We start from the raw sequence: 12,354 nt of genomic DNA, 5'->3' as shown, positions 1-12,354 counted from the left end.
TATTTCTTTTAGTCATGTTTATTTTAATTATTGCTTTATCTGATATCCTGATTTTTACCTTTGCTTTTTCAAATTCAATAAAGAATAATGAATTCTCCAATCCTCTGTGAATTTTTGTTTAAAATGTATTTCTGTTAAAATAGAATTTTTGCATTCTGCTTTGTAATTATTTCTGCTGCTCTACTCACTTTTATGGTAGAATTCATCTCATTTACATTCATGACCATGATTGGTAATTTGCTTTTTTTCTCCATTATTTCTTTTTAACTTTCGACCTCTCTTTTCACCACACTCAGTATAATTAAATGGGTAGCAAAGGAAAAGGAAAATATCCATCACTGATCTGTAATTGAAGTGATCTGAGCCTCCTTAGTTTCTTGACATGTAGCTTAGATCTTTACTAATTCTTATAGCTAATTTCTTCCTTTAATCTCCCCATTTATGATATACCCTTAAAAGTAGAAGTTATTTTGCCTGAAACTATTACTTGTGCCCATGCCCCAAATGATAGCCTGTTGAATTGATTTTAATTATTCACTTCACTGTGTCTTGCCTTTGTCCTATTGAGCCATGATGGAGATTTTAGATAACTTCTTCCCCAGACCTCCATGGGGGTTATATTCTTCTTCTCAGAATTGGGGTGTACTAGGGAAAAATTGCTTTGCACCCTTGGCCCTTGAATTTTCTAGCGACTGCCAATATTCTGGGGAGGCTTTCACCTGGAAGCTACTTTTTGTATAATATTCCTTGGTGTTTCCAGTTTAGGGTTTCTTTCAGAAGAGGATGGGTGCACACTGTCATTGTCCCTGACCAGTTTTTTGAACTCATGAATTATAGTGTTTATTTTTTTGTTTAGTTTATAGTCATAGTTTTCAGGAAGTTCAGTGATTCTTTTTTTTTTTAACTCTTACCTTCCATCTTGGAGTCAATACTGTGTATTGGCTCCAAGGCAGAAGAGTGGTAAGGACTAGGCAATGGGGGTTAAGTGACTTGACCAGGGTCACACAGCTAGGAAGTGTATGAGGTCAGACTTGAACCTAGGACCTCTTGTCTCCAGGCCTGGCTCTCAATCCACTGAGCCACCCAGCTGCCCCCAAGTCCAGTGATTCTTAAATTTTCTCTTTAGCTTATTTTCTAGATTAGTTTTTTTCTGCAACAAGAGACATGCTATTCTTATCATTTTTCAGTCTTTTGATTTTGTTCTTGTATGTTTATTGTCTCATTGAATTTTGTTTATTTTATTCTATTTTTATATGAGGCCACTACTTTGGTTTTCTACTTTCTATTCTAAAGTTCTCCTGAATTCAAGTTTTCCCTCAAAAGCTCTAATTTAATTTTTTATCTCTTGCTTCATTTTTTTCCTTGAGTCCTTGTAGCCAAGTCATTCTTTTCTCTGAGGTTCTACTTGCTGGTATTAGAGTTACCACTCGGGCCCTGGATTTGGTGCTCATTTCCATACTCTTTGATGGGTTGCTAATCTACCTTTTTCTCTTGCACCCTCTATACTTTGGATGCTACTGCATCTGTATAGTGTGGCCATACGTGGGTTATCCAAAAGGTTTTACAGAACTATTGAATCTCTTCACAGCTCCACCAGTAATAAATCAATTTTTATAACTCTATTAACAATGACAGTTTCCATCTTTTATGATCTTTGTCTCATTTTCCTCCTTGATCTTTAATTGATATAATTTATTTTGATTTTCTGTCTCTCTGATGAATAACTAATGGCCTCTTAAATAGTAGGGAGATTGTTTTTGTAAAGTGAACAATTTTTTCATAATAAGAAAATTATTGCCTAATTTATTAATTTTTAGAGTTAAGTTTTTAGACACGATGCAAATAAAATGTGATAATAACATTATTATATACTGTGAAATTTGGACTCTATTTAAATGGAACCTTTTTGCCACAGAAGACAAGACTTTGGGCTTTGGGAAAGAAAATAATGGTATTTGGAGTAATAAATGCTAAAGTACCCATACTTATACCTTATTTTTGCTTCTGTTCAAACGGCCCTCAGACAGTTTACTATTGCAGAAATCCTCCTTCTGGCTTATCTCTGCATCTATCTGCATTCGGCTGCCTGGTGTGTTTTTTTTTTAACCTGACTTCTCATTTGCATCTGATTAAGAAATTGGACATCTGTGGTCTTATCCTCATCCCCAGTTTCTGTCTCTTTTTATTTGTCAATGGATGAAACTAAAGCCTGCCTCCTTTCTTAGTTACTATAGTGGGCTTTGATTAGTCAGAGTCTATCTAATGTAGATATTCAGCTGAATTATTAAATGAAAATAATTAGGATTTAAGGTCAGACTACCAGGATTTGGAGTAGAGAGCTAAAGATCTACCCCAAGCAAATGCTACAAATAGGTAAGAATGAAAGTAATAACCAAAACCAGGAACACTGGAGTTTAGAGCCGGGAGTGATAGGCTGGAACAGGATAAGACAGTGATGTCTAAACTTGATAGAGTGACATACTTAAGTTTTTGCAAATCAAAATTGGCACTTCTTTTATATGTCTATAGAAATTTTCTTGACTAATATTTTATTGAAATAAAATGAGAAATTGCTTATGATTTTCATAACAAATCTTAAACAGAATTAAAATAATGTAACATACATATTTATTAGTAAAATTCCTTCCTTCCCTACTCCCTCCTGTACCACAGAGATAGCATACCACTTAGTTTAGAAAATTGGTAAGGCTAGAGAAACAGTGAAGAAAATAAAAGTTCCTAAATACATGTCTATATGTAGTGATCATATTTACCTAACTTTGTCTTGTGGTTAAATCCCTGTGTATTTAGCCTACTTGTTTACTATGAAGTTTGTATACTTCTTTCCTATTTTAATACTATACCTCTCTAATACAATGAGAGATTAAGAACTTTCTGAAGAGAAAAGAACTGGATGCTCTGAGAAAGAAATTTTATGTCTTTGAAAGAATGATAGAATAAAATCTTAAAAGCTTTCAGGTGAGAAATCATCCAGTAAGAATCAAAATAACAAAAGCCTAATAATCAAAGGACCTGATTCTTTGCTTAGGGATCCCAAGGCAGCTGTTTTTTGACTTGTTCACAATGGAGGTCTTTTAACTTCCTGTGGTATGTTTCCAAGACATAATAATAGTTAACATTTATATAGCACTTAAAGTTGGCAACACACTGCACACATATCTATTTTATCCTATCAACAATCATGGAAGATAGGTGCTGTTATTCCCATTTTACAGATGAGATAACTGAAGCAGATGGAGGTTAAGTGACTTGCCTAGTATTAAAAAATCTAATTCATCTGAGGCTGAAACTGAACACAGATTTTCCTGACTCCAGTTCTAGCATACTATACACTTTGCCCCCTATCTGCCTCTGCAAGATAACAGTACTTGGAGGATAGACTCCAAATCAGAAATGCTTGAATTCAGATTCTATTGCAGAGCCTTAATAATGACCTTGTGACTTCTCTTAGCTTTAATTCCTCTAAAAAATAAGAGGTATTGAATTAACATAACCTCTGAGGACCTTTTCAACTGCCAGATCTATGGTCTATGATCAATATGTCTTACTAAGAATTATAAACAACTGGCAGTTTCCAACTTGGAGGTTCACATGGGCACAGATGACATTTCCAGAAGGAACCTTAAAAGTATTGGCAATTATTAATGACGTAGTGGGGAAGAAACTGAAAGACTGTAGGAGTATGTATAGGTTGTGTTTTCTTCATGGGAAAAGTGAATTTGGAGAAAATAGTTGGCTAAGAAAGTGGTAATAGTATTAAGAATGTGATTTGGAGTTCTGGACCAACAGTTTACAATACAAGGATGATAAATTCCTGGTAGAAATAGTGCATATCCAACAAAGGCTATGAGAATATATTTGACCAGATACCTTATAAAGCCAATAAAAGATTGTAAACAAAAAAATGGGAGAGGAAGAAGATTGCCTATTTGCAGTCTCCAGGTTAGAGTCTATAGAGCAGTGGTTCCCAAAATTTTTTGGCCTACCACACCCTTTCCAGAAAAAATATTACTTAGCCCCCTGGAAATTAATTTTTTTTAAATTTTAATAGCAATTAATAGGAAAGATAAATGCACCTGTGGCCATCACCGCCTCCCTGGATCGCTGCAGCACCCACCAGGGTGTACTGCCCACTTTGGGAATCACTGCTATAGAGAGTAACTACAAAGAACAAATGGAAACCAAAACATGTAGAACTTCACAAGAGACAAACTGAAAGAAAAGATTCTGTAGTAAAACCCATGTTCTCAGTATCTACTTCTGTGCCCCTCCTCCTCATCTCAAATCACTCAGATGTTTTTCTCCATTTTCTCCTATACTCATCCTATTAAAAGGTAAATCTTTTTACCAAGGCAAACCTTCTTTAAATCTATTTTCTGTTAATCTCCTTCCATCTTATTCTCTCTAGAATGTCTCCCCTAAGAGGCCTTAAGGAAGCATTAGAATAGGGAAGTGATGTGCTTTAGGAAAATCTTGCTGGCAGTTGTGCAGCATAGCTGTGAATGATGAGGAGAAACTTGAGATAAAGAATCCAATTATCAGTAGCCTAGAAGAGTGTTGATAAGGGACCGAACTAGGGATATATAAAAAGAAAGGAAGGAATGTAGGTGAAATGCTGTGGAGGCAGAAACAAGATCTGGCATCCACTTAGAGGTTAAGTAAAAGAAAGTGAAGAGTCAAGGTCAGAACTAAGGTGGTGAACATGGGTGACTTCCAGACAGTGGTGTCTCCACCTCTGGAACAGTGGTTTTGGGAGGGGAGGAATGGTGATTTCTGTTTTGGACATACTAACTTTGTAATCTCTATAGGACATGCATTTTGGAATATTTTAAAGGCAGCTGGTGAAGGAATGAAGCTTGAGAGATTTGGCTATATAGCTCTGTAAGTCATATGTATAGGGATGATAAACTCATGAAGCCAATAAGGTTACCAGATGAAAACGTAGAGAAAGAAGATAAAAGGGCTCAGGAGCCAGATTTGGGGTACCCATAGTTAGAGGTCATGACATAAATGATTATTCAACAAAAAGGAGATGGCTGGGGGAAGGAAATAAGTGTTTATATAGCATGTATTATGTGCCAAGCACTCTGCTAAGTGCTTTACAAATATCTCCATTTTTCAGTTGAGAGAACTGAAGCAGACAGAGCTTAAGTGACTTGTTCACAGTAACACAACTAGTAATTATCTGAGGCTGGATTTGAATTCAGGTTTTCCTGACTCCATACAAAGAATTCTTTCTGCTGGGGCATCCTCTCTGCTTCTCAATTCAATTCAATAATATTTTTAAAATACCTATTAATTGCCAAGGGGAAAAACACTATTAAGAACTTACTATGCTCTAGGGATACAAAAAGAGGCAAAAGACAGTCCCTGCCCTCAAGGAGTTTATAATCTAATGGGGTAGACAAACAAATATATTTAAATCGAACTCAGCACAAATAGGAAATGATTCCAGTGTTTTCGCTCCACTAATTCAGACATATTTGCAAATGATTCCTGTAGAAGATGGGATTTTAGTTGAGATTTAAAGGAAGCTATAGAGGTCAATAGTGTGAATCAAAGAGGGAGGGCATTCCAGGCACTGGAGATAGCCAAAGAAAATGCCCAGAGAGGAGAGTTGTTGTGGCTCATTCATGGAACAGCCAAGAAGCCAGTATCATTGGGTCAGTACTTGTTGGGGAATAACCGATAAGAAAGAGAGCTAGGGAAACCTTTTCCTAATTTCCTTGTAATTCTAGGATCTTCTCTATGTTGATTATTTATAATTTTTACTATTTATAACTTATCCTGTTTGTACATTGTTGTTTTCATGTGTGCTGTCTCTTTAGTCTGTGCATTCCTTAAAAGCAAGTACTATCTTTTGCCTCTCTTTGTATCCCCAGAGCTTAGCACAGTACCAGGCAACATAGTAGGTGCTTAATAAATGTTTATTGACTGACTGGGACAAAGTATAAACTACTAATAAATATTAATTCATTTTTTCATTTTTCCAAGACTGCATGTATTTGAATTCCAATAAGAAAAGAGGAGGTGATAATAATAGTAATAATTTTAAAAATTAGTCTTTCTGACCAATTTTTCTGATTTTAATAAGGACCATATATTTTTGATAGCTTTTATATTTTGACAAAGCAAATAAGCCATCTTTCCATTTTTATTTTTGCCCAGTTATTAATAGTTATAGCTTGACATTTATATATTTATCATTTAGACAGTATTTTATAACCATTATCTAAATGATTTTGTTCTGCCCAAAGAATTTTACTGTGTAGCATGATGAATTATATATTGACAATTTTATTAAATAATGCTATGGAATTTTTATTGGGATTTCATTAGATTAGTATATAAGTTTAAAATATTTTTTCATAAAGTAGACTTTATCTTCCTAAACAGGAACTAAACTATGTGATTCCAGTTATTCACATTTCCTTTTATTTCTCTAAGATTTTATAATTTCTTTGGAAGAACTCTTTTTTCTAACATATTAATACCTGGGTATTTAATGCATTTTGGTTGTTCAGCTTTTATAAAGGAAGCTGGTTGAGTTGTATTTTCTCCTCTGTCACTTTTATATTTTGATCTTAAATATTAAGATCTTCAATGTATGTCAGAATATCAAATGTATGATAAATTACCTGGGGATATCTTGTGAGAGGTATTGGCCTCATTTTATAGAACTTTTAGGAAAATATAGCAAGTCTTGAGGATATAGACTAAAAAGCTAAATGTTCTAAGCCATGTTATTAATATCTTTCTTTGTTTTTCTGATTCTTTGAAAAGAATTTAGATGGTAACATGCTTTGGAAAAACATGTGCAATTTCTCTTTTAATTTACTTTAACAATATTGGGTGTTATATAGCTAATTCTTCCTAATTGTGCAAAGTTCTTTAGAAATTGAGATTATGTAAAATGACTAACTCTAATTCCACAATCACGTTGTTATTTAAAATTGTCATTAATGAATTTTTAAAACTTATCTTTTAGATAAATGAACTGGTGGATGCTCGAGATGACACCCTTGGTGCTTGGTTTGAAGCTCATATAAAGAGTGTGTCCTCTGCAACAAAACAACATAAAAGTGGCAAAGCTAAAGCAAAGAGTGGCAGTCAGAAAAGGACTAATGGAAATTTAAATCATGATCACTCCAGAGGCAACACAAATAAGTTGGACAGTGCACCCTCCACATCTCCTTCTAATTCCATGAACAATGAAGATATAATTTATCATATCGAGTATGATGAGTAAGTGGTCATGTTATTAAGAGGACTTCATTCATATTTATTTTGGTTGTAGAAGCCAACAATCTGAAGAAGAAAAAGGAATCTTAACATGGAAGAATTGAAATTCAAAATTACATTCAAGGAATCATGTTTTTTAAAATGATCTTTTAATTTTTTAAAAGGAGGGATTTGAGTTAATGAATCTTAAGGATTGTCTGAAAGCCTCAGTATCAAATCATTCTTTACTTCTAGGTAGTTTTCTTATATGATCAATTTCCTTCCTGCTCTACCTTGAAATTTGATATAAAATAGCATTTCTGTAGTTCCCCATACGCTATGGAAAAAATTATGTATTGTCGAATGGCAGATGTCACTATAGAAAAACATGCAGTTTTGTTTTCTTAGAACTCAAAAGAAATGGCATGAGAAGGCACAAATGGATAGGATAATAGCCATATAATACAAATGAAGTAAGAGTTATTGTTTTTAGTATTGTTATTAAGTAGGTACCCTTGTGTTTAGGGTGATAGAACATTTTTAACTAGGGGGAGGATTTCTAAATAAAATTGAATACTACCACTTAGACAAATACCTAAAAGTTATACTTTTATATTTTAAAACACAAATCCCTAAAAGTTATACTTTTATATTTTAAAATACTTTGGTAAAAATAGGTTGTTGGTACAAATATGTTGTACCCATCAATAAAGTGAGAAAAGAAGCTTAAAAAAAATTTTTACCATCTAAGTGATGTCGCCTAAATAATTTTTAAAATACAATTTGTTCGAAATAAATTATTTTTGTCTATAAAAGAATAAAAATAACAAGAATTATTTAAACATTGGAGTTTTCTCCCAGAAAATAACCTATAATGGATCTGTACCCATCAATACAGATTTCCAAGTTATCTGCAACACTTAGTAGGATCTGGGAATTGATGTTTCCAGGCTATTCTTTTTGTAAGATTAAAAGTAATATTCAATAACTCCAAGTATTATATTTTATAAGATTTATTAATAATCACTTGAAGTAGAGGAAAAGTAAAGGCAAGAGTAAAATCTGAGTGAAGATTGGGGGCAGCTGGGTAGCTCAGTGGAGTGAGAGTCAGGCCTAGAGACAGGAGGTCCTAGGTTCAAACCCGGCCTCAGCCACTTCCCAGCTGTGTGACCCTGGGCAAGTCACTTGACCTCCATTGCCCACCCTTACCAATCTTCCACCTATGAGACAATACACCGAAGTACAAGGGTTAAAAAAAACAAAAACAAAAACAAACAAACAAAAACAAAAACAAAAAATCTGAGTGAAGAGCTGTTTTTCCCAACTGTGTTTGTGGGAGAAGAGAGCAAAGAGGGGCAAGGTTACAGAACCTTTATCTCCAAAATGTAAGGACAAAAGTAGGATTCTGGGAAATGGAGTCTTGGGGTACAAAAATTCCAATTACACATTTTCCTAACTTTTTAAAAGCCTTACCTCTTCCCTTTGTCTTTTTCTTATTGTGGTTACTACTGTCAGCCTTACCTGTCGATTCTTTTAAACCATTATGAAGCTCTCCACCATAACAGAGGCCAGCATGTGACTAATTTTGGTTGTAATGGTGGAAAGGGAAGCAGTGGTAGTGAGTTTGTATTGTGCTGAAAGGACTAGCAGTGTATAGAAGTAAGTAAAGTGAATAATTTTGGGAACTGAACCCTGTGGTTTACCCATCCTTTATTTAGTTCTTTCTAGCCACAAGATTGAAACTCATTTATGAACAGTTTCATTATATAGTGCTTTAAAGCTTACACAATTTTCTCTAGAAGTAACCCTTTGAGTTTAGCAGTATATATGTTCTCTTCATTTTGTAGATAAGAAAACTGAAGTTCAAAAAGATTGTCAAAGTTAACACTTAGCCATTTAATATTGAATTTGAATATTGATGAATAATACTGAATTTGAGCCTCTTCTTAACTTCCAAGCAAGTACCCTTTCATCCACAAGATCTTTTTACCAGAATTATGTTTAACAATGGAATACTATATCATACACAAAGATCCCTAGGTGCTTGAAAAAATATTCTTAGAGAAGTGGTCTTGATTTCTTAACATACTGCTTTGTTCACAGGAAACATTTGCTAATTGATTACTTTTTAGGTGATCTGTTGTTTCTCACAATCCTCTATAGCTTTTGTTTTAGTTAAATTATTTTTAAATATTTCTCATTTTTTTCTAGATTCTTGAAACATTCTGATTTCTTCAAATGTGAAGTCTTATAGAAAAATAATTTCTTCTCACTATCAGTTTTGCTTGCCTAAAATCATCTATCAGTTTTAACCTTATGTTAAAACATATTTCAAAGAGAGTCTGACACTGTTTGACTGAATAAATAGATTATACTTTTTACATGAAGTTATAAAAATGTCACTTTTATTCATAATTAGCCAGTAGTGTCAAACTCATCCAAAAGAGTTGGAATGAAAAGAAAAATATGGAAGGTGTAAAGGGGGAGAAATATGGAAGGGGAAAAAATAAAGGTTGGACTAAATTATTTAAGAGAGTAGGGCCACCATGAATTAAGTATTTAATTCTGAATGAAAGACTCTAGTCAAAATGACTTTTATGGTAGTTTATTTACAAATAGGAAACCCTGTGTTACCCTGATTATAGTTCCATGATATTTGAATTGTTTTTTTCTGGCTACTTGCAGTATTTTCTCCTTGGTTTTGTGGTTCTTGAATTTAGCTATTACATTCCCAGAAGTTGTCATTTGATGATTTCTTTCTGGAGGTCATCTGTGAATTCTTTCAATTTCAATTTTATTTTCTTGTTTGAGGATGTCTGAGAAGTTTTCTTTGACAATTTCTTGTAATATGATGTCCAAGGCTTTTTCTTGATCATAGCTTTCAAGTAGTCCAATAATTCTCAAATTGTCTCTCCTAGATCTATTTTCTATGTCATTTCTTCAATAAGATATTTCATGTTTTCCTCTGTTTTTTCATTCCTTTGATTCTTCTTTATTAAAGTTTATTGATTTCTCATGCAATCATTAGTGTATAGATGGTCAATTCAGATTTTTAAGACCTGATTTTCCTCTGTCAGTTTTTGGTTCTCCTTTTTCAGTTGGCCCATTTCTTCTTGCATTGCTTTTATTTCTCCTTGTATCACTTTCCCTTCTCTTCCCCACTTTTCCTCTGTCTCTCTTAATTGGTTTTTAAAGTCTTTTTTGAGATCTTCCAGAATCTGTGTCCAATCCATATTTTTCTTTTGGACTTTGTATGTGTTTGCTTTGCTTTCACTGTCCCCTTCTGTGTCTGTACCTTGCTCTTTGTCTCTATAAAAAGTTTTTAGGGTTAGGTGCTTTTTTTGTTGTTTGCTCAGTTTTTCTATCTAATAATAGGTAGTATCTGTTTTCTGGGAAGTTGGGTTACTCTCTTAAACTAAGTCCTTCCTTGATGCTATTCTCAGCTTATTTTCCAGGTTTTTACCAGTTTCAGTTCTTGGAGGATGATGTTATAGCCTGAGGATGAGAGTTCTAAGAGCCCCCTCCCTCTGCTGATTCAATTGACCCTTGAGATCCTGATAACTCAAAGCCTTAGGCTTGGTTGTAAGCGTTTGGTCTTACTTTGATCTTAATCAGGTCAGGAACTACTTAAAGTATAACCTCTGTCTTATATGTAAGTTTTTGGTCTTACTGTGTACTTGTTTAAATCAGGCACACCTTTGATTGCTCTGTCATGGAGCTCTGCCCTGAGCTTTAGACAAAAAAGATCTGGGTCCCTCCCCCCTCTTAGTACTATCAGCCACCCTTAAGTGTGAACTATATCTTCATCTCAAACCCAGCCAGGAATTCCTGGCTTTGCTCTGGGCCCACATGGATCAGCCCACTTCAACCCAGACTGCCCTAGGCTGGAGCTCTGGACTTCTCCACAGGTTTGAAGACTCAAGAGGTGTGGGTTGGCTTGAACCACTATTTGCCCAGGCAGGGTCTCAAGGTCTGAATGTTGGCTTAGTATTAGGTTCCAAAACTGGGGCAGCAGATGTAGGAGGGTGGGGGGATGGGGGATGGGACTTGTTCTTGGCTTGTTCTTGACTCTTGGTTTTTTCACTCCTGTATTCATTTTGTGGCAATATTTTAATGTTGACTGGAGGGGATTCTTGCAGTGACTCAGAGCTACTTTGCTTTACTCCATCTTGACTTTGCCCCTAGGAACCCTGAAATAGAAAGCTTAAATAACACAGTCTCTAAGTTTATAATCAAGTTGTGATGACACAAACAAAGGCAACTTTCATCTGTAAGAAATAAAATGGATATAAAAGGATAGATTTTAAAATATTATAGTATTAAAAGATTTAATGGTAGCCATTAGAAAAATGAAGCCATATGCCATGTTAAGAGTCAGTTTAAAACACCCACATCCTGTTACCTCCCTTCCCTATTCTGGCTCCACTCCAAATCATCAGGGAGGAGGAGGGAGAAGTTACAGCCAACTATAAAACAATAACGTGACCACGTAAATGTGGAGACGCAGGAGAGGTTAAAGGGGATTTTGGGAAAACTAAGGACTTATGGGGGATGAAGTCCAAGGTAATATAGTATTATGTAAGGATTTTTGGAGTTGGAAAACAAAGTTTAATTGGATTTCTGAAGGGATTATCATTATTATATAAAGTTATGTAACTTTATGTTTTGCTTTATCATTCCTGTTGAACTATAGCATAGTAATCAGTGTTCAAAATGACCCAGAGCTATTAAAGTTAAAAGAAAAATTCAATTTGGCTCAAATATGAAGTCAATGAATCAAAATAAGATTGCAAAAATAGTATTTTATCAAAGCCTTGAATGCCAGGTTAAGAAATCTATCCTTTTGTTCGGTGGGGCAGGAAGTAGGTCCTGTAGGTTTTCAGCCTGGGGAGAGGAACAATAAAAGCTATTTACCTTGACAATTAACCTAACAGCACTGTACAGGATGAGTTGGAGGCAAATGATAAATTAGGAGACTATTAGAGAAGGCTTCTCCCAGAACCCTTCCAGTTCTAAATCTTTGATTTATAACTACAAATTTTCTAGCCAGGGTTACCAGAAAAATATTGGAGCTAGTGATAGAAATAGGGAAGTTAAAAGAGGAAAAGCCGA

General features: G+C 34.6%; 1 protein-coding gene across 1 annotated transcript in view; it reads left to right on the top strand.

Annotated features, from left to right (window-relative positions):
- The window catches only part of UHRF2 (ubiquitin like with PHD and ring finger domains 2), a 167,323-nt gene that overhangs the window by 58,601 nt on the left and 96,368 nt on the right, over nucleotides 1-12,354 (top strand). Inside the window, exon 3 of the mRNA XM_044656620.1 lies at nucleotides 7,010-7,266. Coding sequence (XP_044512555.1) covers nucleotides 7,010-7,266 — 257 coding nt within the window. The remainder of the gene's footprint in view (nucleotides 1-7,009; nucleotides 7,267-12,354) is intronic.

This window comes from Gracilinanus agilis, chromosome 1 (assembly GCF_016433145.1).
Source record: "Gracilinanus agilis isolate LMUSP501 chromosome 1, AgileGrace, whole genome shotgun sequence".
In the NCBI taxonomy this organism is placed as follows: Eukaryota; Metazoa; Chordata; class Mammalia; order Didelphimorphia; family Didelphidae; genus Gracilinanus; species Gracilinanus agilis.
This window is presented reverse-complemented; position numbering and strand designations above follow the sequence as displayed.